This window comes from Aulonocara sp. 'chitande type north' Nkhata Bay, linkage group LG1 (assembly GCF_057382095.1).
Source record: "Aulonocara sp. 'chitande type north' Nkhata Bay isolate Kocher_YH1m ecotype deep benthic linkage group LG1, A_spYH_male_GT1.1, whole genome shotgun sequence".
In the NCBI taxonomy this organism is placed as follows: Eukaryota; Metazoa; Chordata; class Actinopteri; order Cichliformes; family Cichlidae; genus Aulonocara; species Aulonocara sp. 'chitande type north' Nkhata Bay.
In genome coordinates this window covers 21,390,206-21,415,801 of record NC_141344.1, presented here as the reverse complement: position 1 = coordinate 21,415,801, position 25,596 = coordinate 21,390,206, and the positions used below count along the sequence as shown (strand labels likewise).

Below are 25,596 nucleotides of genomic sequence, written 5' to 3'. Positions count from 1 at the left end.
CAAAAAAAACCGTCATCACCGAGAGCCCTAAGTATACTAATTCTAAATTTACATGATTCGAAGTTTTCTGCAGCATTGCTCTCTTGTTCTGTACCAGTGTTGCCCTTTGTTGTTTTTTCCCCCACCAGTTGTTCTGTGATAATGTCTCTGACCGAAGTAGGTCAGTTCTGTACAGAAGAAAAAAGAAATGACACATCAAATGCACCCTTTTATGTGAGCGCGCACACAGCCTGAAGCAGAAAGCCTGGGTTAACAGAGAAAGTTGATAACCACCTTTGTGATACCCATTATCTCTCACTGGGGTTTTAGGTTTTGTTAAGCCAGCTTGCTCAAAGAACTTACTTCGCAGCACGGCCCTCGGGATCCTTAAGTCAAAGTGATGTTTGGCCATTTCACACCCTGCTAACTAATACTGCCGTTGCCATTGTTTGTTGTCAGCAGCACTGTATCCAAACAAAACAAACACTCAGGCTGCAGTTGAAGCATTTTCAGCTCTTATCTATGCGTAGTGCAGTCTGCTGCTTCTGACGTCCTGCTATTTTCCTGAAGTGGATAATGTAAGTGGAGTGCTTCAAACGGGTTCTCGTTCCCTTGTCAGAGCAGCAGAAGCTTGCGGAAGCTTGTCATAGTTCATCAGTGGGTATAAGGTTTTATGTGTTCTGATTCACTCTGAAGTAAACTGCTTTTTATTCATGCGTGACTAAATGAATGAATGAATGAATAAAGAATACAATTCCTAATGTCACTCAGTTGAGGGCTTCAGGCACGTAAGCATCATTAAACAAATTGTTATTGATTGAAACATCGTGTAGAGGCTGTCTCATTTATCCAGGGAAGGAGAAAATTTCTGGACTTGTTTTTGGTCCTTGCCTTTCGCCTCTCATGCTAGAGGCTTCCTCAGTGCCTGCAGCTGGTGTGCAGCTCCAGGTATTCATTTAAGGCTACCAGCGAGTTATCGTTCGCACAAAATTCACACAAATAACCGCGTGAATGAAGGCAAAACCGTGTGTGGGGAGCGTTGCCAGGACTGTTTCGTAATTTGCTGACAGGCGTTGTTGTAAATCACATTTCCTGTTTAGAGATGGTATTTCCATTTTAACACGGGTGGCTTTTTTCCTCTCCTCTCTCAAACCATGGCTGTCCAAATTGTGTACATTGCTGCTCACAGGAGAGTGCCCCCAATCCTTTTGATGCAGGTGTTCGCTGTATATATTTCTGTGCACCCTTTGCCGCATTAGGCTGCATATATAACATTGCTCAGGTTGTGTTTAAGTGTTTTATCCTCTAGCCGTGTGTCTCAGGAACTTCAGTTGGGGGAAAAGCCTTTTAAGTTACTCAAACACTCTAGCCACAAGCAGAATGACAATGTTGTTATGCCTGCTTTTTTCTTCTTTTTTGATGTTGTTGTGTTGTTTTTCCATAAATCTCTTTGACTTGATGTTCTTTGACTTAATGAAGGCCCAGATGGGATAGCCACAGGTTTTAAGTGCTTTCTTCAGACGTCTGTGCTCCTTTGTTCCCTGTGCCTCTCCAGTTCTAGGGAACTGTGGCAGTCCAAATGTAGGTACTGGTCTGTGTGTGTAAAAAATATGAACTAAAATAAGCAATTTGTTTTACCTGACATCCTCCCCTGTGAACTTCATATTGCAGTCACAGTGAACTGATAATTCTGCAATGGCTTCTTCTTAAGTTTAGATTCTGACCCATGCTTTCCCCATGTAGCGATTACAATGGCTGACACTAGTGAAGCCTTGGCATGGCCATGCTTTTATCTGTAGAAACAAATTTTTCATAGGTGGTTGTAAAGCAGAGTTCAAACAGATCTCATCATGGATAACGAGCAGAAACGTGTAGTTAACAAGCAGAACCCGCCGCATAAGGAATACGCAACACTCCTTTGAGGACAGATACACGATTTAAGAAAGGTGAAAGAAGTCTGTGTGATGTCAGATTGCTCCGATATGGGAATAGAGCACCTAAGGTCTGCCTGTATTTCAGTAATTTTCAGCAATTTTGAAGTCACCTAAAGTGAATTGTAGCCTGCTGTGCACTACATGAGAAAAAAAGAAAAATCCGACATGCTGGGGACATATTAGGGGAAGAGATAGAAGCATTCACAATATTGTGTTTTTCAAACCTTTTATGCGAAAGTTTGTTAAGTGCTTTATCCACAGGTGAGACCATTAATCATTAAATAAATTCACTGTGTAAAATGCCTCTGCTAGCTTAACCACCACTGCCTTGGAAAAGAAGTGAGCTTTGCAGGACACAGCGCTCCACTGCTCTGCAGTCTGAAGTTTCCACTAATAGAAACCTTTTTAATATTTGATGAGCTCTGGTTTGAAGACTTGCATAGAGCTGACAGTTGGGCCAAATGAATAGCTTTATTCAGCCTCTGGTCATACTGGTTTAGGCAGCACACTGTTAGATGTCCAGCACTGATCTTTCTATGCTCTTTTATAATCTCTGTCATATCTGCCAAGTACTGTAAAAGGGAATGAAGGTATATATTTCTGTCTTTGTGGTGCTCTTAATCAGCAGCTGAATCTTTACAAAACCGTCAACTGAGGTAATTTTGATTTATATTGCAGTAGCAAGGACCTCAACTTTAAATGTCGATGGCAAATGTTTTTGTTTATGAAGCAACAGGCTAGGCCGGAGGCTGCGGTTTGAGGAAGGCCTCATCGAGCTCCCAGGCCTGGCATATCTCTGATGACTTCGAATGAGGTTGACAAGCAGAGAAAAAGCAGAGGGAGGGTGGGTCGCAGAAATGAGAACAAATGGATGTGTGGCACAAGTAGACATTTATAGACGTATGGCCGGAAGAGGAGTGTTTGGAGTTGTGGTCCAGCTCCTGAAACTCAGATAAATTATCTCACTACAAATTCGATATGGCAATAATAGCTCTTACTGAATCACTGGCGCCAATATTGATATGTCTATGTGCCTACTCTAAATGGATTTCCCTCGCCAATTGAAATCACTACTTAATGACTCCTTGTGGTGGTGCTTATTAAATGAATGAGGGTAAAGTGAACGGAAGTAACTGGTAAAAAAAAAGAAAGATGACGCTCAGCAGGGAAAATGGCGGAAAGCAGGGAAAGAAAATGAAAGCTAATGAATTGAAATGGCGCATTGTTAAATTTCACTACTAATGATGACGCAAACACATTGAGACCATGATGGACTGACAAAACATATCATTCCTGCTTTTTGCCTTCGGTTCTTTTTTCTTGACACCAATTTAATAATGAATTGCAAATGATAATCTTCTACTGAAACGATTATCTACCACTTTCAGACATGGCATGCTGGTACTCAGTCACGGTAAACATGGCGGCATTTGGTCTCTAATGTCATTACTTCAGTGAAGATCAGTAAAGATAGTGACTTTTTCTATTTGTTGAAACTCTACCTTTATTTTTCCATTTGCTTGAAATGTCAGCGAGCACTCCTTGAACAGAAGCAGAAGAAGAAGAGGCAAGAGCCCCTGATGGTCCAGTCTAATGTGGATGGGAGATCACGGACCCGTCGGGCCAAGCAAAGTGAGGAACAGGCTCCACTGGTGGAATCCTACCTCAGCAGCAACAGCAGCACTATCTACCATGGTAAAGCTTGCACTCCTCTATGGCTGTGTTGATTCAGAAAGCTTAAACAGAGAATTAAAGAAAAACATCAGCTGAAGAAATAAAGAAGTCGCACTGTTCGTTTAATAAGTCTTTCTTATTTATAAAGAGTGTTTGTTCTTCCTGACATCCCAATTAGAACTATAAACCAGACATGAAACCGTTTTTTAAATGATTAGTGTTGCATAGCTGTAAAATTTACAGCTTTAAATAAGACATCATGTAGAGGGAATACAACACACTGCATCATCTACTGCAGTGCTGCAAATCAAACCACACAGGAGCAGAAACTGTGTTCCCTTTCAGTCGATTCGAAGTACTACACGTAATGTGGGATATCACAGCCCCGCAAGTCTTGGATGAAGACCTCTTCTGTTCACTGCTTTAAGGCACATGACTTGTGATGACATAGGTGCACGTGGGGCTGTACATATACACCGTGTTATCACATACACCCCTTATTTCTTACGTTCTTTACCTTGCCAAGAAAACCTCTGCTGAGTCGGGCTAGCTAGCTACTGCTAGTTAGCTCTGCTGTCTGTGGCTTGAAGTTAGCTTAACTGCGCCTGATTGTGTTAGCCTCCACTGGTCAGTTGGTGCATAGGCTGTCCACAGAGCACTCATTTTGAGTTTTCTTGTGCAGTAATTTTGCTTTGGATTTTGGTATGAGTAACCAAAACCAAAGCAAGTAAAGCAGAAATTTTCTGTTCACTACTGTCCCCAGGGGACAGTGGGGATTGTCCACGCTATAAGAATGTTTACTGAAACCAAAGCCTGTGCGTTTTGTCACCAAAGGTGCACGGGATTCCACCAGAGGAATAGCAAACTTATGGGCCCTTTTTAAATTAAATAATTTTTAAATTAATTTTTGTGCTGCAGCTAGTTGGTCCATCATCTGGTCTGTCTATCGTTTGGACGTTACATCCCCTTCAGTTGCTCGTTAAGAACTAAGGTGCTGATTGTCCAACTTGTCCTCTGATTAATGTATATTTATGTATGTTCATATGTCCCATGCTGTGTGTGTTGTACTGAGTGAACTGACTGAAACAGAATGAGTAGATATGTTAAGCGGAACAAGGTACAACACAAGGTTGCCGCTTGCCTGGCTCACTGAAGAGCAGCTATTAAACTGAGGGATGACCACGACGAATGCATCCAGCCTCTCCGATCATCTAACTGGTGCCTGATTTTAAAACCTGATCATGCTTTTGAGGTTGTAGTGCCCAAAATGTGGAACACCCTTCTGAAGTCAATCAGTTTGGCTCAGTCTGTTATTTGTTTTAAGCGAATGCTGAAACTCATTTTCATAGGTTAGGGTTTCCTTTATCCGTTCCCCTTCACTTCATTCATGTACACGTATCATCAGTGTGCAGCTTTTATTCGAACTGTGAAGCACTTTGTAACTTGATGTTTTGAAAAGTGCTATATAAATAAAGTTATTATGCAATACTTTATATTTTGTACCTAGTTACTCTCCTTCAGGGAACAGAAGTTATAGACATAACCATTTGTTATATCTGGGGCCGCTGAAGTCTTCTTATTTACACACAGAGGCCAGGCAGAGCATTTTTATTTATTTAATTATTTTTTGAGGGACAGTTTCTGGGATTAAGGCCAAGAACTGTCAAATTTCCTGTAGAGAGAAGAGAAAGATGTTCCTCTGCCATATTCTTTTATTCTGATGCAAAAAAAAAGAATAATAAACCATAACAATGCTACGGGAAAATGAATAAAAACATTCTAGCCTTCGTTCACAGTTTGCTCCACACTTTTTCTAAGCTGGAAACTCTGGACTGTAAACCTGCAGTGATTTTAGCTACAGATTTGCAGCCCAGTATTAGTCCCACATTGAGTAAAAAATTGATCTTACAGTCACTTTGATTGTGACTGTAAGATCAAATAAACACATTGAACATTTTTACTGCAATAGGTTGCTGTGAAAAAGTGTTTTCCACCTTCCTGATTTCTTATTCTATGGCATAGTTCTAGTGCACCACAAAAATGACCCAAAAACACATCGGCAAGTCCACCTCTGACTGACTAAAAAAATACAGATTAAGGTTTTTTCATGGCTTCAAAGTTGATTGATTGGGATGCTTTGGAGTGACCTTAAACAGGCCATTCATGATGTAAAATGCTCCGGTGTGGCTCAATTTAAACAATTCTGTAGAAAGGATTGCTTCATATTCCTTCACATTGATGTGAACAACTTTGTTGCAGTTCTTGCTGTCAAGTGTGGCACAGCCAGTTATTAGTTTTAGGGGTCGAATAACTTTTTTTGCATTGGGTCAGGTAGGTCTGGATAGCATTTTTCCCCTTAATAAATTAAATCCTCATTTAAAAATGGCATTTTGTATTTACTCAGGTTATGTTTATATTAAAAAATATATATCTAAAAGGGGCAAATACTTTTAAATGGTATTGTGTATTACACTAGAAGATAACGTAATGTTTAATGTGAAAGACATATTTATTATAACCCATCATGTGCTTCAGTCGTGTTCATTCCTGTGTTCAGTGCAAGAAGCTGAACAGGAAGAGGTGAAGGTGATGTCGGATCCACAGCCACCACGCTCAGCCAAAAAGGGCAAAGCATCAGCCAGTTCCACTCCACAGACAGGCAGTGAAAAGAAGGAGAGGAAGGGGAAACACAAAGGTCAGTGTGCTGGTTCAAATGGTTAATTAAACTGTGTGAAAAATGGATAAACATACTGTTCTTGGGCTTTGCACATCCATTTTTAAACACCAAATAATCAGCTTTTAGAAGCGGTCCCCTGTGTGAAAAAGAGAGGAGCCAAAATCCTTACTATCCAGCAGCTTCAGAAGTCTATCCAAGCTCTGTATGCCCTCCTCAGATAACGTTTCCCCACTGACTTTTTTGAGCCACAGCTGGCAACAGCACAACTGAGTGAAACTCGGCTGCCCTCTTATCCCCTGCCATGGTGCCAAAGTCGTCAGAGCTCAGTGTCTGTGATGATGTATGACAGACTGACACACCACAAATGAAGACCTACATTAGAAGATTAAAAGAACTACAATTGCTGTCATTGTTTCCCTTAAGCTTCCATGCCGTTCAACCTTCAATGTGTGTTATTGCAGACTGAGCACAATGAAATATAATAGTTAAGGTGTTTGCCAAAAAAATGATCAACAATATCTGACTTTGGAGACATTTGGCATCTGATATACTGCAATACAGCAGATGCTTGCCTTTGGAATGACTTTGTCCCAGGAAAGTGAATTAGATTCAACTGTGGTAAAAGATTATCCAGGCCAGTAGTGCCAGATTCACCACTTATTGATCTGTCTCACTTCTTCTTCTGTCTCGTGCTCTGATTCGTTAAAGCATAAGCAGAAATGATGCAGTCATTAGAAAATGAGCTCTAGCAAGATCAGAGGTTGTTCATTTTCAGTTTAGATAATGAAGATATGAAAATGCAGCCTTCTACATACTTTCATAAAATAAAAATAGGATTCTTGATTTTTACACGCATATCTCTGAAGGAAAAGAAAGACATGGAATGAATAAGAAATCAAAAGATAAGACTGACCTAATTTTGTTAAAGCAGCATGTTAATATATAACATATATACTGAGTAGAATATGCAGTCACGTCAAAATGACAGCTGTTACAGGATGTTATGCAGCTATGTACATTCATCATCAGCAAGTGTGAACATTTTTCTAAAACCAACATTTTTTGCAGTTAGTCTGGAGCTTCCGGATGTGTGTTAGCATAATGCCACCCTCTTCCCTGGGTAGACTTCCTAGAAGTTTCATCCCAAGGTCAAACTGTGCTCTTCTTGGACAAAATAAAAACAATGTTCAAGTTCATGACAGTACAATCAGAAAAAGTCTGAAAAAGCATGACTTGTTTCGAAGGGTTGCTTAGGGGAAAGCAGAACATGACAATATGGCTTAAGTTTGCATCTGAAAAAATACTACAAGACAATAGAATGGAGCACTGTCCTTTGAACAGATGAGGGCAAAGTGATGATGTTTGGTTATTATGTACAGCATGATGTTTGGAGAAAAATGAACACCTCATAACAACTGGCAGCACAGCAGTGGAGGGGAGATTTGGACAACTTGCAGTCATTTAGTTGACCATGAATTTCTTTGTATAAGGTTTTCTAGAGTGAAATGTGAGGTCATCTGTCCAGCAGCCAAAACTTACACCCAAAATTAGTTCATGCAACAGAAGAAAAGAATTAAGGTGCTGCACAACATGATTTAAATGCAGTGGCGGGACCTTAATAGAGCTGTAAATCTGAATGCCTGCAAACTCTATGCAATATTTTCTTTTCTTTTTAAATTTTTTTTTCATAGGACAAGTGGAGACGTGTTCTTTTTGCCTGAATGCACACTTTAGAAGTTGATTGAATATTGAAGACACAGAGCAAAACAATTACATAAAACAAAATGCCCAAAAGTGGAGAAATGGGAATGTTGTCAGATTTACTCAGGCTGTTTGACTATGTGATTAATGCACAAATTATTGCTGAATGACCTGCCCTTGTTGTACTTTGCAGTGGTTCATTTAGACTTGAATCTTACAACAGCATGAAATACTGATAGTGGAAAAGAAGTGAGTCATTCTGAAAGAGTTTGTTTTTCTTTTCTGGGATTTTGACTCAGCAGCGATCGATGGCCTGGCTTCCCAGCAGGATGACAGTCAGATCCAGATCCTGACAGTGGGTCACCCCACCTCAGAGGAGGCCGAGGCAGAGCCCGTGATGAGCTGCACTCAGTCTCAGAGTAAACAGGATCTTCGCGTGACCATGCTCAAAAAAGGTACTGACAGCGCTCAAGAAAGCTTCTGCCACTGCTTCTGCAATAGCACAACTACAAGTCCTTATTTACACCCACGGCGTTCTGGTCTGCTGCTGCGTTGTGTTGGTGGGAGGATGAAAACCACTGACTCATGTTAAAAAACACACAACTCCAAATAAATAGGCCATTTTAAAATCCAGCATCTGAATGAAAAATAATATAATTATTCGTACTGTAAACACTCAGCGCTAACACACATCAATTGTTCCATACATAATTAACACAAAAACTGTATAATCTATATGCAGCAAAGGGAAATGTGAACTGTAATTTACAATCAAATGCACTGATGCAACAGTGTAGTAGAGAGAGTTGTAATAGTGCACGTACTTCCTTGATCTATTATGACAGTTTTTCATCACAGTGTACTGTGAGAGGGAGTTGAGTGATGAGGGTTAGAGTTCAGGTGCTTAACTGGGTTTAACTTTGCAAAATTAAAAGTAAATAAAAAGATTATTTTAAGTGGCAAGAATGTTGTTTTAGCAGTCTCAGCATGAACGCTACGCTTTCTTCTTGTAAGACATCACAATGCTTTAAGTAAGATACATTTTCAGCAAGTTTTATGTGCCAAAAACTACAACAAAACTGCTCATTAAATGAGACTGTAATCAGTGAAAACACACCAGATAAAACACAGCCACAAGTGGATCAGTCTGGTAGTCTCATATTTCTGGTATTTAAGTCTGGTATTTAGCCACAGTTCCAATTTAATTTCTTTCTTTTGTTCTTTCTTCCTCTCGATCCTTCTTTCCATCCTTCCTGTGAAGGTATATCGAGCAGCATGAATTTTGATGAAGAGGAGGATGATGATGATGAAATTAGCTCCAGCTCTTCACAGCTCAACAGCAACACAAGACCAGGCTCTGCCACTAGTAAAAAGTCCAGCAAGGTAAAATTAATTTCACAGCATGAATTTGTGCTCTCTGCATGTCTTTTTGCGCAGCACCGAGCACCTTTTGACAGTAGCTAATAAAAAACAAAAATCTGCTATTTTATCACCAGTTTGGATAGTTTCCCAGCTGAAAGTAGAGTTGCAGACAATTATAGCTTAATTTAAAACAAATTAAGTATTTCCCATATGCCAGGGGTCTCAAACCTGAATACAATTAGTAGGTCATTAGCAAGACTCTATAGAACTTGACTGTATGCTGATGTGGCAATTCAGCCATTTGATTCATGTTACAGCAGCTCAAGAGTGAATGAACATGGTGCAATAAAAGTAGTTTTAGAAAACAGGTTTCAGAAACAGGTTTATTTTTTCCATGTTTTTCTAGGACCACACATTGTACTTTGCTTCTTACTAGTCTTGTGGATGCAGGTGTGCTGTCATGTTTTGGGGGGAGGACACATACAACTTCAATTTGCTTGAGGAAGACTCAATAACAGAAATAATAATAATAACGGATACTTTATTGATCCCCATGGGGAAATTACTTGTTTTTCTCTGCATTTGACCCATTCACTCAGTGAAGCAGTGGGCAGCCCACTAAGCAGGCACCCGGGGAGCAGTGTGTAGGGACGGTACCTTGCTCAGGGGTACCTCAGGGTAGCCGTTAAGTGGATTCGAACCGCCGACCTTCCGATCATGGGGCGACCACTTTACCTACTGAGCTATCCCTGCCCATGTTAACCAGCTCAAGTGATTCCTTTAAAGCTATGATTGTTCCTCAGTTGTTTTCTTACCTCAGTGAGCATTTTGCTCATTATCTGCATATTTTTTAAAATATGCAGATAATCTTTTAGATAGTGTTTGGTCATAAACTGGACCAACAGCTTCTTTCAGGTAACACGAGAGTTGCAGTGCACTCGTAAGAAAGTAGCCAAAGTACAAAAATGTCTTTGTTTATAGATATAGTGTGGTGCAAAAGTCTTGAGCCACCCTTCATTTTTTTGCAATCTTTGCTTCCAAGAAGCTAGAGTTTCTAGTTTTTTGTTTTTAACGTGGTATTGGGCCATAGTGCCCTAGCCTTTCATCTTTTCTTTGGATATTAACTGCTTTTTGCTAATGTTCTGTACAGTCCTTGTACCTGACCATTATCAGAGGTTTTTTTTCCCTTTTTTGTTGAGCCGTTTAAGCCTGGCCTATGAATCATTCAAGCATAAAACTCAAGGGATTAACCAGTGTTGTATTCACACATACAAGACAACTTAGCAAAGATCCAATTCTGAAATGTCACGTCTTTAAGATATGGGGGGAAAAACAGAAAAGGCATGTCACAGGACAGAGATACATCTGGCCCTTTAGTTGATCCACTTTTTGTTCACTGAACCATCATCAGAAATAGTCTCAGTGGATATGTGGCTTTCAAGAAGCCATTCTTATGGAAGGGAAACAAGGAGAAAAGATTGAGGTATCCCAAAGTACACAAGAATTGTACTGAGTATCAGTTGCAAAATGTCTTATGGAGTTAAAAATAGAAATTTGCATCTGCAGCATATATGGAGGAGTTCAGGAAAGAGGGGGTCTAGTCAAAACTGAACAGTAGCATTAGATGTTGATTCCATATGTTATACCATCTGGAAAGCGTCTGATTGGCAATGACTTCCTTTTTAAGTGCAAACACACTGCGAATGCAGTAAAAGTATAACTAGGTAGAAAAGCACAGAATGAAACACACAGTTATGGACTTCCCAGCCTTTGCTGTCTCTTTCCCCTTTTGATAACATAATTTCTCTTTGCTCTTCTTTCCACTCTAATTTTTTCCCTTCAGTCATTTCAATGTTCTGTCTCTGCTTCAGGTTCTTATTTTAGACACAGTGTGCTCATTCTTAATCCCAGTGGACAATTTGATTTCCAGACTCATTACTCTGCTTTAATGCTCATCAGTCCACCATTTCACGAGGGCTCTTGCCATATTTGATCCTACAGGAGGTGGCCTCAGCACCCACTCCACCAGTCAGTGAACCTGCCATTGATGTTGATGACCTTGAGGAGTTTTCTCTGCGCCCAGCACCGCAGGGGGTCAGAGTGAAGTGCAGAATCACCAGGGACAAAAAGGGCATGGACAGAGGCATGTATCCGACCTACTATCTCCACCTGGAGAGAGAGGATGGCAAGAAGGTGAGACGAGTCTTTAAGGTTTAAAAACATATTACACAAGATATCTGTCAGGGAATTTTTTTACAGTAAGTTGTTAACATCTGGACTCTAATCTAACTTATATATTCAAATAATGCAGCTTTGTGGTATCAAACCATGTTGATTGTCTGTAGGTGTTTGACAATATGGTTTGGTAACAGGTGTTCCTGTTAGCTGGGAGAAAGAGGAAAAAGAGTAAAACATCAAATTACCTCATCTCCATTGATCCAACTGATCTGTCTCGAGGTGGAGAGAGTTTTATTGGCAAACTGAGGTAAGTCCTCAGTGGCTTTGTTGTATTAAACACTTTAGCAGCTTACATTAGGAATTAGATATGGCATTGGCAATATTAATCTATATGGCACATTTCATTATATCTAAAGTCAATGTGCTTAACACAGAAGAAAGAAGCGCATTTAAAAAGGTACAATACCTTAAGGTAGTGAAAATAAATCTTTAAAAAACACACACAGCTATTAAGTGTAGGTCTGTGTGAGCAGCTTGTTCCAAAGAACAGGACCACAGTAACCAAACACTCCCTCAGCATACTTACATCTGAACATTTACAAATTCTGGACCTGATGACCTGAGAGATCTGACTGGGTTATAAACAGTGAGCAAGTCAGAGATGTACTCAAGGGGCCAAACTACTAAGAGCTTTATGAACTAATAAAAAGCTTTTACAGGTAATTCTGTATTGCACTGGGAGTCTATGAAGTGACTTCAACACTGCTTGGTCAAATTTGTGCGTACCTGTAAGGACTCTGTTGCTGCATTTTGAATACGACGAGAGTCGGCCTACTGATTATTTGTGAGAGTCCTGCAAATGGAGCACCACAATAATCTAAACTAATTTCTATGAAAGCATGGACCAATTTCCCTTTGAGATAAGAATCCTCTAACTTTTCTAACATAAGAAAAGCAGTTCTTACTAACCTTATTGATGTTTTTATTAAACCTGAGATCACTGTCCAAAATGTTGCCAAGGTTTCTGACTCGCTCATTGTGCTTCAGAGGAAGGGATGATAAATATGAACATATTTTTTGACGATAATGGGTAAAACTATGTATCATCTGTATAAGAATTTCAAGATAATATTATGATTCTTTATGATAGTACCAAGAAAGAACATAAGAACATAAGAACACATCTAGATCCTCTTTTGGTATGATGATAGCAAATCAAGAACTTGACCTGGTAAACCAACTGAGTCATTCAGCCTTTAAATTAAAATGTCATGATCAGCAGTGTCAAAAGCAGCAGTGAGATCAAGCAGAAGTAAAACTGCAACTCTCTGTGAGTCACTGTTGATCTGCAGGTCATTGATGACTTTAGCAGGAGCTGCTTCTGTGCTATGATTAGATCTGAACCCTGATTGGTACTCATCATAAATGCTGTGATTTGAAAGGCATTCATCCGGTTGTTTGTAAACATTTTTTTTTAAATATTTTGAGGAATGAAAGATTAGAAATGGCTCCATAATCATTACCAATGACTCTAAGTTGTTCTTGCTGAGTAGCAGTGTGATTACAGCACATCTGAGTGAAACAGGGAAAATTCCAGTCTGGAGAGAGCTATTGATAATATGATTTGTAAAACAACGAGACACAGATTTGAAGAGTTTGTTGGGGATGTTGTCAAGTAAAGAAGTGCAAGACTTTAACTGATGAATAATTTCTTCCAGATCAGAATACATAATCTGAGTAATTATGCTAAGTGTTGGATTTCTTATTTAACTTTTGTGCTCGAACTACTATTTCTAATCTAATTGTATTTTTTAAAAAACAAACCAAAACAAAACATGATTGACATAATCATTAGAAACAGCTTCAAGGCTCCATGGAAGCCCCTCTAGAGTTTAATCAAATATGGGCTTGTGCAACCTTTTAGTCTTTGGACCACTGGTCGATGTACCGCTCAAAGCTTTGCACTGTCCTGCTTGAATGATGGCGGTCTAAATTGGAACGAACAGTGACCTTTCATCAGTCCTTGGCCTAAATGAGATATCTAAATGAGACGGCTAAACATGTGGCTTTTAAGAAGCATTTCTAAATGGCACCACCTACACCGCACAGGTAGGTGTCAAGTCAAAGTTGTTTAAAATACACTGGACGAGTATAACCGAGAAATGCAAATGTTGTTCTCCAATATTAGATAAATGGTTATTTCATAGCTGGAATTGAGTATAGTTGGACAAATTTTCCTGCAGATTCTGTCTTTATTGCCATTTACTGGTGTGCAGTGCAAGAACTAATGACTGACAGTCTAAAAAGTGTAAGAACTAATTAATGATTGATTGAACAGCACAATACATCAAACATCAGCGCTACAGTACAGCGGAGAATATGTTTTCTAATTCCTCATTTTATAGAAAAAGGTTTCTAAGCGAAAAGCGAGTGCAACATATGAAAGTAAATGTGGTATGAGAAAAAAAGATCGAGTGGGGTAGGGAGGGAGAAGGTGGTATGAAATTAAGCAAAGGTGCTCTCGCTGGGAATCGAGTCAAGGATGTTGTATGCCATAATTTGTCAACTTTTCAGCCAGTGTTTACCTCGTGTAAGAACTTGCTTAAAGACAGAGCACTAGCCACTTGCCTTGTCTGTCGGGATTTAGATTGGACCACCCACCTGCCAAAATCCAGTCTATCAATCACTGCTGAGCCATAAGCCAACAAGGACGAACTCGAGTGGAACACAATTATATTTGGAGGGGCATGAAGTCAAAAGCATGCAGTGGTTTGCAAACACTGTACTCTGCTTTTATTTCCCTTTCAGTTTGTATCCACAGACAGTATGTAGAAGGCTCTGGAAAAATCACTCCACTTGTGATTTTATCTGTGAACACCTTCTTGACGATTTTATGATCTCATTCGCTACCTTAAGTCTTACTGAATTCAACATAATTCATTTTGTAAGGTGTGGTTTCAGTTGAAACTAAATGAGATGATAAAGGGAGTTATACTCCAGGGAGAGCACAAAAACACAAGTTTTACACCAGTGACAATTGTTGCAAAGGAGCTCAGGTCATATTTCAAAACTCAAGTGTCAAACCATGCGATCTGTTTTCATTATGTAATTAAACCTGGATACCTGTTATTTCCAGTTATTTGTTTTTTATATATTTAGCAGGGATAGCGCATGTTAGTGGGCATAAGTATTATGAAAAATATAACATGTAAACATGCCAGATTATAGCAAAACTGCTAATTTACGCAGGTAGTTTGAGCCCCACCGCCGGTGTTTGTTTTAGAGAGTCATTATATTCCTTAATGTGTAATGTTTTGTTTGCAGATCAAACCTCATGGGAACTAAGTTCACTGTATATGACAACGGTCTGAACCCTATGAAGAGCACCACCAGCCTCGAAGCTAGCAACTTGCGTCAAGAGCTAGCAGCCATTTGCTATGTGAGTTCATCAAAATGCTAGACTATACTTGACTATACTTGTGTTTTCACGTTGCTGAAAAGATACAGCATTATTATTATTATTTAGATTTTGTTAGAAATATGCTGTAATACTACTGATTTAAAATAATGCATTTTTCCAGTAACCTGTTTAAAACTGCATTAGGCAGAAATGGAAAAAAAGTTGCAGCAGAATTGTGAATGGAGCAGCTCTGTCCTCCCTGTCTAAGCCCTGGCAGCAGACAACCACTGTGCATCCTTTATTTGCAGCACAAGCTGTGATTCAAGCTCTAAGTAGCTACATAAACAGGAAATTAAAATAGCCATAGTTAGCAAATATCTTAACTGTCAGCATAGTAACTGATCATCTGTTTTCATGAGAAATGTACTTATATGATCTGAAAAACCTCCCACAACAACCTCATACATGACAGTACAACGCACTGCAAAAATTCAGATGCAGTGTTTAAAATTGAGATGTGGCCATGTCTCCCTTGAAAAAGAGCGTCATGGTTAAATAAAGGTTAACTAAATGAGCTACATTTTGCCAGGTCATGGTTTAAAAATAGGTCAAAAATGAAATGACATGGACGTCAGCCGGTCGTCCTACGATGGCAGTGAGCAAAACGACAAATATTAGCTAAAGCTAAGGCTTTGAAAAGTACAGCTTTATGTAACTGCATCCAGAAATAACATTCAGTAATCCACCTTAGGATAACATTTGTTTAAGAAAGGGCATTGAGAGGTGATCTGTTTATCTTTTTTAATTCTCTTTTTTAAATGTAGGAAACCAATGTCTTAGGATTTAAAGGGCCTCGAAAAATGAGTGTCATCATTCCTGGAATGAACATGGACCACGAGAGAGTTTCTATTCGGCCACGAAATGTATGTGTTGGCCAATTTCTCAGTAGTCGCAGCTGCTCTGACCAGTTCAGCCTCTTCTAATACTTATTTAATCGATCCGATACATATGGTGTCCATGTCCAAGGCTTTTCTATTCTTCTTCATTACAGGATCATGAGTCACTGCTGGCCAGGTGGCAGAACAAGAACACAGAGAGTGTGATTGAACTTCACAACAAGACGCCTGTGTGGAACGATGACACACAGTCCTACGTGCTCAACTTCCACGGCAGAGTCACTCAGGCTTCCGTTAAGAATTTCCAAATTATTCACGACAATGACCGTAAGCTTTCGTCCACACATAACATTTCTAAATACTAAACAAAGGCTAAAGACTAAGGTCTGTTTCTGTTTTATAATCTTGTTTTACCCAATGACTGTTTGAGACAGCCACATAACCTGATACTGTGGATGCTATTAAATTAGACAGTATTATTTTACATATAGGTACTTGTCAGACAGATTTAGAATTTCTTTCAGGAGTGTTCAGGAATAGTTTTCCAGGTTTCTTGAAGGACTCTCAAAGCTCTTCTTTGAATGTTGGATGCCTTTTGTTCTGTTCTCTGTTGAGACGATCCCACACTGCTTCACTTGCTGGCATAAAATACAATTTTTTGCCCATCATACTGTGTTATATTTGACTTTTTTCATAGTTCCAAAGAAAGGAACAAAAACTGGATTGAAAATGAGTGAAAAAGCAGCCAAAGAGAAACTATAGAAAGTTAGTGGAACTGTTGCTGAGGGGCAGATTATTTTACACTATACTTTACATCATACAGCTTATTTTGTCAGTTATCTGTATTAATATTGCTATAAAGAAATAGGTACTTATGAGTTTTGTGAAGAAACAGTAAAAAGGGGAAATGTTTCAAATCAGCTTAGACATAATCTGTTTCCTACTTGTTTTCCCCTCTGCAGCTGACTATATTGTGATGCAGTTTGGCCGTGTGGCAGAAGATGTGTTCACCATGGACTATAACTACCCAATGTGTGCCCTGCAAGCCTTTGCTATTGCCCTCTCCAGCTTTGACAGCAAGTTAGCTTGTGAATAGACTCCAGCCTGAAGTTCAGTGGATAACAACTCCTCCTGTTGTCTCAACAAGGGCTGCTTATGTATCGCTGATTTGAGATCACCCGTTACCTTGGAAGTCCCACATATCCTGAAATGCTTTATGGGACTTAACTTATGTGTACGTATGTGTGTGGGGGTGGGGTGGGACCTCAGGATGGTGTTTGTCAGTGGAAGAAAACAAGCACAAAGAGTAATCCACTTTCCAAATCAGATTCATTTGTTTTGATAACTATAGTCATTTTGTACTGCACTGGCATTATAAATATGTTTCTTTATGTAGTAGTTCTAGTAATTTAACATTTCTTTATCTGTGAACTATAACTAACCGTTATACATCAGTAAGTTTAAAAAAAAAGTTGACTGGGTTTATGTAGTCTACCAACACAAAGTCACACGCTTCCTCGAGCATGGATACTGCTTATATACTTACTGAATTAATAATAACATGCATGTCACAATGTATTTATTTTATTGACATATTTATTACCTGCACATTTTATGTTCTCTGCTGTCATTTGCAACAAATTCTGCTGTAATCGTTCCACGGAACTGCAAGCACATTAAATGTCATGAGAGGAAGATCACTTGTATCCACAGTAAAAACAAAAAAAAAATTAGAGGTATGAAAAGGGGAAAGGCATGTTACACAGTGCTGTGTATCATATACAATATTGTGTCACAGTGTCATATACGTGAATGTGTAGGATGATGGTGCACTTTACTTTGAAGTCTGTGGTGGATGAGCTATAGCTGTACATACTTTATTGTGCCTTTGAAGACTAATTCCAGTGTTACACCTTGGCCGTAAAAGGAGCTGAGCTTGAATTGGTCTTTGCGTTTTTTGCTTTCCTCACATACACCGAGAGGATTTCTCTGTAGCTACTTAGAATTTTTTTTTCTTTAATGAAAGTTCATTTCGACTGAAAAACAATGCCTGAGGTTGCACAACATTCAGAAGATAATAATAAGTGTGCATCTTAAGATTTTAACTTAAAATTATATTTAGGGTCCAGAACATGTTGCACTAAATAGATGGCTATTTATTTACATAATACTGTAAATCAGGCAACAGATATATAGCAGATATCTGAGGTACTCAGGCCTAAGTGTCACGGTCCTGGCTCAGTGTTTTTAGTTTCACTGTTTTTATGTTCTAGTTAAGCTTATCTAGTTAATTTCTATTATGCTAGGTTGCTGTTATTGTTCATTGTTTAGTAGATTCCCCCTGTGTTTTGGCACCTTTGTTTTAGTCCTTCATGTTGTCATGTCTGCGTCTCGTCATGTTTTCTGTTTATTTTGAAAGTCTCGTTTCCATGCCCGTTGTATTTAGGTTTACATTTTCCTGTGGCATCATTATGTTCATTCTAGTCACCTGTTTCCTCACGTGTCTCCACTGCCCCTCATCACCTCATGTGCACATTTAAGTCATTTGTCTCTTACTGTTCGTTGTCAGGTCGTCTGCCTATCTTCCCCCATGTCAGTCTTAGTCAAAGTTATAGTCTTAGCTGTCGAGTTAAGTTTTTTTCTTTATTTATGTTTATGTAGTCCTCCTCTCGCCTTTGATTCTTGTGTCAGCCCAAATGAAAGCTCGCCTTTTGTTTAACTTTAGTTCAGTTCTCTCACGTCCGCTTTTTGGGTCCATACCTTAAACACACCAGCTGCCCAGCCGTGACACTAAGATTGTGCTGGTATCTTCTGATCTCTGCTTGGAAAATGTACCGAACAGAAATTGACTTACTGCCAACAGACATACTCGTACAATGTGAAACTACCATAGCTTCGATGCATCTTCCATCTTTTGCTTTATGTATTAAATTAGCTCTGTGCTTCACTGAGATGGAGTATGATACATTCCTCATCTGACTGGCAGTAAGTTTCTACATCACGTAGTTTATTGCTGTTCATATTTTTACTCAAACTATTATTCCTCTTGCTCCTTATGGGGCAGTATCCTTTCTCAAATATATGACGGTATTTTGTATTTTACGACCATTAAAAAAAAATGCTGAATGGAGGTGACGAATAATCTCCACTATTGTTACTGTGGGTTCTGAGCAAATCTTTATCAAATGTGCTATTCTTGTACTCAACTGTGTTCTAACTATTTCAAATTTCTATTTTAAAACTGTTGATACTCTTGCTGTAAAGTCTGCTTTTCATACATGTGTCCAAGAGCCAGAGGTTCTGTCACTTTGTTTTTAGTGCTGTCATTGTAATGTACAGTAAATGGTGTACAATTTACTTTGGTGGTACACAGTCCTTTGTTCATGGAAAAAAGAAATAAAATTACATAAAAATACTCCAAAATATGATTTCTGTTTCCTCAAGAATCCAGATGTTTCAGAAGTTAGTACAGCGATCATAGAACATGGTCATGTCTTTATTACACAAAGAAATAAACACTGTTACAATACTTTACTTTTCTGGTTACAAATCCAGGTGTGTGATAAAGCTCAGGTGTAAGTTCAAGAAGGAATATCTGCATTCACTCATCTGTCTGCTTCCTCAGGTGTCTGACTGCTATTCATTACATCACTTCCACCTTCCCGTACCGTAAAACGTTGTCGTCCAATCATCTTTCTGCTTGCTGTCTTCGGCATACCTTAAGTCGCACTGCTCATCTTTCATTAATTTTGCTGTAAAGGGCCATCAGAGTCTAATTGGCAAATACCATAATTGAATTGTGTATATCAATAAATGATGTTGAGTTTCTTCTAATGATCTTGCTTTATTGGACCAACTTTTATTCTAATCAACCTGGATTAGATACTCTAACCATAAAACCTCTGAGTACACACCAAATATTTCGTTGTAAATCATCAAACACATTAGTAAAAACATTTAAAAACCCCAAATACTTGCTGAGATTTCCTGCTACATTGTCTTTTGAAGTTTATGTTAACTCATTCACTGCCAGCCATTGGCAGTGAATGAGTTAAACCCATTGACTCATTCACTGCCATTGACGGCTATAGACGTCAATGGCAGTGAATGAGTTAACAAAGTTGTTTTAAGAAAAAATCCCCAAATTTAGCATTTTTACTGATGGAACTGAAAAGTAGAGTGACCCAATTATGCATAAACAGGTGCAGTCAATACAAATAAAACATCGTAAAATGACTGAATCTTGTATCATGTACTCAATTTTTGTGTGCTTTGCTCTCTTTTTCCCCTCATCACCAACAGGTCACGGCAGCTGGCTGCCCCTTTTCGAACCTGGCCCTGTCTGTAATTATGTCTGTAGCATCATTCAGCATGACTGGTTTGGTGGTGCGTCAGTGATGGTCTGGGGAGGCATATCCATGGAGGGATGGACAGACCTCTACAGCCTAGGTAACGACACCCTGACTGCTGTTAGTATCAGGATGATACTTGGACCCATTGTCATCTGTGCGTCTCCATGTTTGTCATTAAGCACACTCTCATTCTGGAAACATGCAGTGGAAACTAAACACACACTTAGATAGAAAGCTTCACACTGTGCGAAACAAAATGTTTCAGGTGCCAAGATCAAGATTTAATTGAGACTTGCCCTTCAGTTCTTTAAATTAAAGGCTTTTCACACCCACACAGATGATTAAATTAACCTGACTGACTGAACATTTGGGTGAGCACTGTTATACAGATCTCCGCTGACCTAAAAAGTGGTTTAATCAGGCAAAGAAGTGAAAACAGCTGTGAGGGTGAACACCGTGGATGTGGACAGCTTTTAAAATTATAACAGGTTAACACATTGAGTGTAGCGTTTAACATATTGCAAATGTACTGAATAGGTTTTAAAAGAAGAAACCGTGAAATTCTGAATGAAAAAGTACCATTATCCTCTTTAAATCTTTCATAGGGGTGTAATTGTTCTGGAAATGTGAATGTAAATAGAAAACAAAATGCATTGCAGTCATCTGAGGTGCTTGTGGTAAAGGGAAACATTTATTTGTACAAAAGTATCACTTAAGAACATAACTGCATGCCTCTGTTTAGTTTGGATTTTATGGTTTAAACATATAAGGAAGTAATAGTAACACAAGTCTGAGTTCACTGTCTGTTTTCAAACGCATTTGAGAAGCAGGAAAAGTCCTTATGTCTCCCTCCTGTTCCGCATCCTCAGGCCGCTCACCCCGACTTCCTTGGGTGTGTCTGCATAGATTCGACCCTCCCCCTCCACGTTTGCTGACATTAAAATATTGCCTTCTATATCCTCCTCTGCTTCCTCCTCTGGATTTGAACTGCCATCACAGCTGAACTGCAGGCTCTCTGCCTCCATCACTGGGTCATCTTCATCAGCTTCCTCCTCTTCTTCCACTTCTGTGTCCTCGTCCTCCTCCTCCATCTGATCTTCCTTGTCCTCTTCCCCATCCTCGTAAGTGTCCTCTTTAGGGTAGTGGAAGACATCCTTGTGCTCGCTGAAGCTGATTTGCTTCTTCCCGCTATTGTTACACTGCAGCTCTTTCTTCGCCTCCAAACCAATTCTTGTTGTCGTTCTTTCAGGACCCGGCTGGGATGATGGAGGACGGAGCAACTGCCTTTTCTCTGCCTCCTCCTCCTCCTCCTCTTCCTCATCTATGTCTTCCTCTACTCCCATAGCTTCTTCTAGTCCCTCCTCTTCTTCCTCTTCCTCTTCATCCTCATCATCTTGTGCTTCTGTGTCCTCCTCCTCCTCATCTTCTTCCTCTTCCTCTCGCACTATGGAAAGTTTCCTTGCCATAACCTCTTCCTCCTCTTGCTCCATCCTCTCTGCTAGGGCCTCAGCGGTGGGCTGTGTGGGGGGTTCCTCTAGTTTAACCGTCTTAAACCCACGTCTGAGGCAGGGTTCATCATACTCTGGGTAGGTCTCCTCTGGGTAACCTGCATTGGTGTTCAAAGAGACTTCATCAGATTTTTATTGTGAGGATTTGATAGAGATTAGATTTGATCTCAAATTTAAAATGCACTTCATTTCACGGCTGTAACAACTTGAGCAAATGCAAATTGTGCAAAAAATGGGAGCAGTTCGACATTTCAGATGCACCTTCCCAGTCTGCACCGTATGGGACCTCCTCGGCCTCCATCTCTGGGGAGGCTCCCTCCAATCGGCTCTCTTGAATAAGCTGTGTGATCTGTCTCAGCTGCCTGAGTAATTTCTCCTCCTTTTTTGACGTGGTGGTTTTACTCCTCCTTCGTCTACCACTAGAGAGCAGCACAGAGTGAAGTAAAGTAACCCTGCCTGTGTATATCGCTCTATAAAACAAATACATACAAATGTATTTTATGACTACTTCTTCTTTATTTGTCTTTACTTAGTTAATTCATCACAGTTTCTTTGTTGTTGTGGTGCTACTGGAAGTAAAACACAAGCAGATAAAAATAAATGAATAAATAAGTCTCACCTCCCAGAACTATTGTTCCTCCTGGACACAATCCTCTCCATCATCTCTTCAGTTTGGAGAAGTCTCTCCTGCAGCCTGGCAAGCTCATTAGCAGTGACTACACAATTTACACGGGACAACATTGTTTTGATGTTAAAATATAATTCACTAAACACAATGCACACTTGGACACGTCAAAAAACGTATCCCCCTCAATCTTAAGAAGAAGAAAATGATTTTACATTTCTCGTAGTTCTCTTACTTATTGTGTTCTTCCTGGTTCCCACGGTTACTGCAGAGTTCTTCCCTGGTTTATTAGCCTTCCCCCTACATGTCAGCTGTGAACATAAACATGATTATAATTAGATTAATTGAGTATACAGTTACATTTACCATACTATAGCTCTGCATGAAGTTAATAACAAATAGTATATAGAAGCTCTAGAAATTAAAATTACCTTATGTATAATGTAAAGGATGTAAAGAAGGATCCCAAAGCCATATAAGGGTATCACTTGAGTCATCAGGTTGTACTTTTTGCCTCGTCTGATGCCTTTTACCTTTGCCATTGCCTCCAAACTGTGTGTCATTGAAAACGAAGGGTCCACGTCCCACTGTTCTGGGTCTTCTGGCACTGATAGCTTGTGCATGGCGGGAGGGTAGAACCCAGGTCCAACTGCAAAAATAGTCTTTCATTCAATTAATAAGAATCAATAAAGCAATTTTCCCCCGAAAACATATCACGGGGAATGTATCCTCAGCCATTAAACTTTTAGTATCTTTAATTAGATTTTACTTAACGATTATTTAAATGCTATTATTCTCTGGATTAATTTGATAACATTTATCCATAAAATGTGTCTTTTTTCATAGTTAGGCTTCGTTCTTTTTTTCTTTAGTAATTAGATAAAGCAGCCAGAACATTTCAGTGTTTTATAATGATAATGTCTAATGCCTCTTAGATTGGCCCCTAACTGTGCATGGACCCATGGACACATTCCTATGATGCCCACTGGATGGTCCAGCCCATTTGGGAACACTTTTTCCTCTATATTAACTATTATTCATAAAAGAGATCCAATTTGTAACAAATAAAGTGAAGAGATTCATGGGGATCAGATCAATATTTGAGAACAATGTCAAAAACATAAGAAGGTCAAAGCAGTCAGGAAAGCCCTGGGTAAAATGAAATGCCTACATTTGGATTTGTTTTTATTTATAGTTATTGCTTTTTCAGAAGCCTGTTTCGAGAATGTTGACACTCCTCTGTGCAGGAACACAGACCTGCTGATGCTTATGCTCAGCATGTTTCAGCATTTATGTCAAATCAAGCTCGCTGCTGCTCCCATCTGGGAGTTAACTAGCACTACAAGTGGAAGATGTGACTGGGACGCTCGTTAAAATCGGCCTGCGGAAAAAAAATTGCAAAGTGAGAAGGTACACACACACGCGCGCGCACATCTGGTTCCAAGAAAATGAGGATGTTAGCATGCTCTGGTCTCACCTGTCAGAGGTGAAAACTGGCCACAACACACTGAAAAAACTAGCTAACAGCTAAATGTTTGCGTCCCCTAACACTGGGCACATTTAAATGTGGCTGTAAAGAAGAGAGAGGGTCTCTGTTTGGATTAATAAGGTAAGAAACTGTGTGGAAAGTTTGCAGCTTTATATTCGTGTGCTAGCACAGACTGTACTGTTTTATACAGTCAGTGGTTGCTAGCAGGCATAAATTGGCTCAGTTACAGCAGTTAGGCGAAACACAGCACAGAGAGTAGTCTGGAAAACTGCCATGTCAATATCTGCCTGGGAACATTTTGAAATATTTAGTCTCCTTGGGTTGTTTGTTGGCCAGCATTGGTTACTGTTTGGGTAAATGTTGTAACCACCCATTGCTGCTTTTAGCTGAAGACAGTCAGTGAACCTAAAGCAAGTTGTAGTTATTAGGCTGTGAAAATGTGTAAGAAAAGCAAAGCAAACTGTGCCCCAATGTCTAAAACCAAATCACTAACCACATTCCTTGTTCTCTAAATAATAATAATATAAATAATATCTAAGAATAACGTGCAATCCACAGTAGCTTTCTATTTTTGACTGTAGTATGTTCACATTTCGTATAAGGTCACCAATTTTCCTCTTATTAGATTTGAAAATTCCAGTTGTTTATGGTCTAGTGTGAAATCACTACCAGTTTATATCTGATAAGATGCCCCTGCTGTGATGACTGATCCGTTTTGACAGCACCTCTGGGTGTTTGCTCGTGACTGTGTGAAACTGATATCAGGCTAAAGTCAAATAACAAATAAGTCACATACTGTGTTTCTTGTGAATGTTTTTTAACTGCTTCAATGAGAAGTTTTGAAAAGGCGCTGTCTGTTGGAGTCAATGCACACCTGTCTCTGTAAACACAGCCGCTCATGCTTAACACGATGGGAAACGTACAAAAACACATCACTTGTTTCAGATTTAGATAAATGGTCAAACTGATTCAAATGGGTTTTAACAACCAAATTATTTGTTCTTCAAAATATGGTGAATGCAGTTTTTTTTTTTTTTTAACTCGCTGTACAGTGTAAGATTTCAGCTAACTTGTGTGGACTATGAAGGATAGGGCCTCTGTGCCTGGCATGGTCTGTACTGAGTAACAGCTGGCATTAACAACAGCAGCACTGACACAAAAAACACTGGAGATGGAGCAGGATGGGGATGGATGATGATCTGATAAGCCGTCTTACCCTCAGGCTGCCCCATCTCCTGTTTCGCTCTGGGCAAAAGCATCCTGGGCAGAAAGAGAGAAACACAGAGAACAGAGCATGATATAAGAGTAACCTTCTGGCAAGTTGTTATCGACATTTTCTTCCAGAAAACGACAGCAACGCGTTAATTTCACTTGAACGGGAAAGCTGGTATCCACAGATGTTATTGCTCATCTGGTGATGCTGCTGCCCAGATTAGACCAGATTAGAGCAGCTGCATTCAAGTGCTGTTTGAAAAAGTGAGCAGCAGATGGGTTGAAATTCTCCAGAGACTGAATACAACCCCCCTATTATTATTATTATTATTCTCATTAATATTAATATTGTTATTGTTGTTGTTATTGTTGACTAAATATGAGTATCTTCACCTACAGCATTCAAACATAGGCCCAGATCTCATAAACTGACAGACTAGGTTTGGATCTGAATCCTACTAAACTAATAACAAAAAAAATACCTGATTTAAGGTAAGAAAACACAGTATGTCATTGCTTATTGTTGGTGGTATAGTGAGAGTCCAGTCAGTGCTTTTCTAATTGAGGAATATCAGGAAACTACAGTTCCAATTCCCAAGAAGTCAAATC

At 39.4% G+C, this 25,596-nt stretch overlaps 2 protein-coding genes across 5 annotated transcripts in view; one reads left to right on the top strand and one right to left on the bottom strand.

Moving 5' to 3' along the window:
* The window catches only part of tub (TUB bipartite transcription factor), a 60,610-nt gene extending 41,394 nt beyond the window's left edge, over positions 1 to 19,216 (top strand). For 2 of the 3 annotated variants that reach the window (XM_086287988.1, XM_086288007.1), the window contains exons 3-12: positions 3,446 to 3,608; positions 6,145 to 6,282; positions 8,265 to 8,420; positions 9,227 to 9,348; positions 11,329 to 11,520; positions 11,700 to 11,812; positions 14,830 to 14,944; positions 15,730 to 15,828; positions 15,957 to 16,128; positions 16,764 to 19,216. In XM_086287988.1, coding sequence (XP_086144114.1) covers positions 3,446 to 3,608; positions 6,145 to 6,282; positions 8,265 to 8,420; positions 9,227 to 9,348; positions 11,329 to 11,520; positions 11,700 to 11,812; positions 14,830 to 14,944; positions 15,730 to 15,828; positions 15,957 to 16,128; positions 16,764 to 16,897 — 1,404 coding nt within the window. In that variant the 3' untranslated portion in view covers positions 16,898 to 19,216. The remainder of the gene's footprint in view (positions 1 to 3,445; positions 3,609 to 6,144; positions 6,283 to 8,264; positions 8,421 to 9,226; positions 9,349 to 11,328; positions 11,521 to 11,699; positions 11,813 to 14,829; positions 14,945 to 15,729; positions 15,829 to 15,956; positions 16,129 to 16,763) is intronic. The other variant, XM_086287997.1, reaches the window with a different exon arrangement.
* Positions 19,134 to 25,202, bottom strand: ric3a (RIC3 acetylcholine receptor chaperone a). Of its 2 annotated transcripts, none has more exons than XM_086288023.1 (6): positions 24,992 to 25,202; positions 22,718 to 22,935; positions 22,522 to 22,597; positions 22,281 to 22,377; positions 21,923 to 22,131; positions 19,134 to 21,759 (listed from the first exon to the last, which is right to left on the bottom strand). In XM_086288023.1, the coding sequence occupies exons 1-6, from the start codon at positions 25,107 to 25,109 to the stop codon at positions 20,993 to 20,995; spliced, it is 1,485 nt and encodes a 494-aa protein (XP_086144149.1). In that variant the 5' UTR covers positions 25,110 to 25,202; the 3' UTR covers positions 19,134 to 20,992. The 2 variants fall into 2 exon arrangements, with proteins under 2 accessions (XP_086144149.1, XP_086144159.1); XM_086288033.1 differs by having other exon boundaries at positions 19,138 to 21,759; positions 21,923 to 22,080.
* Positions 25,203 to 25,596: the final 394 nt, after the last annotated feature.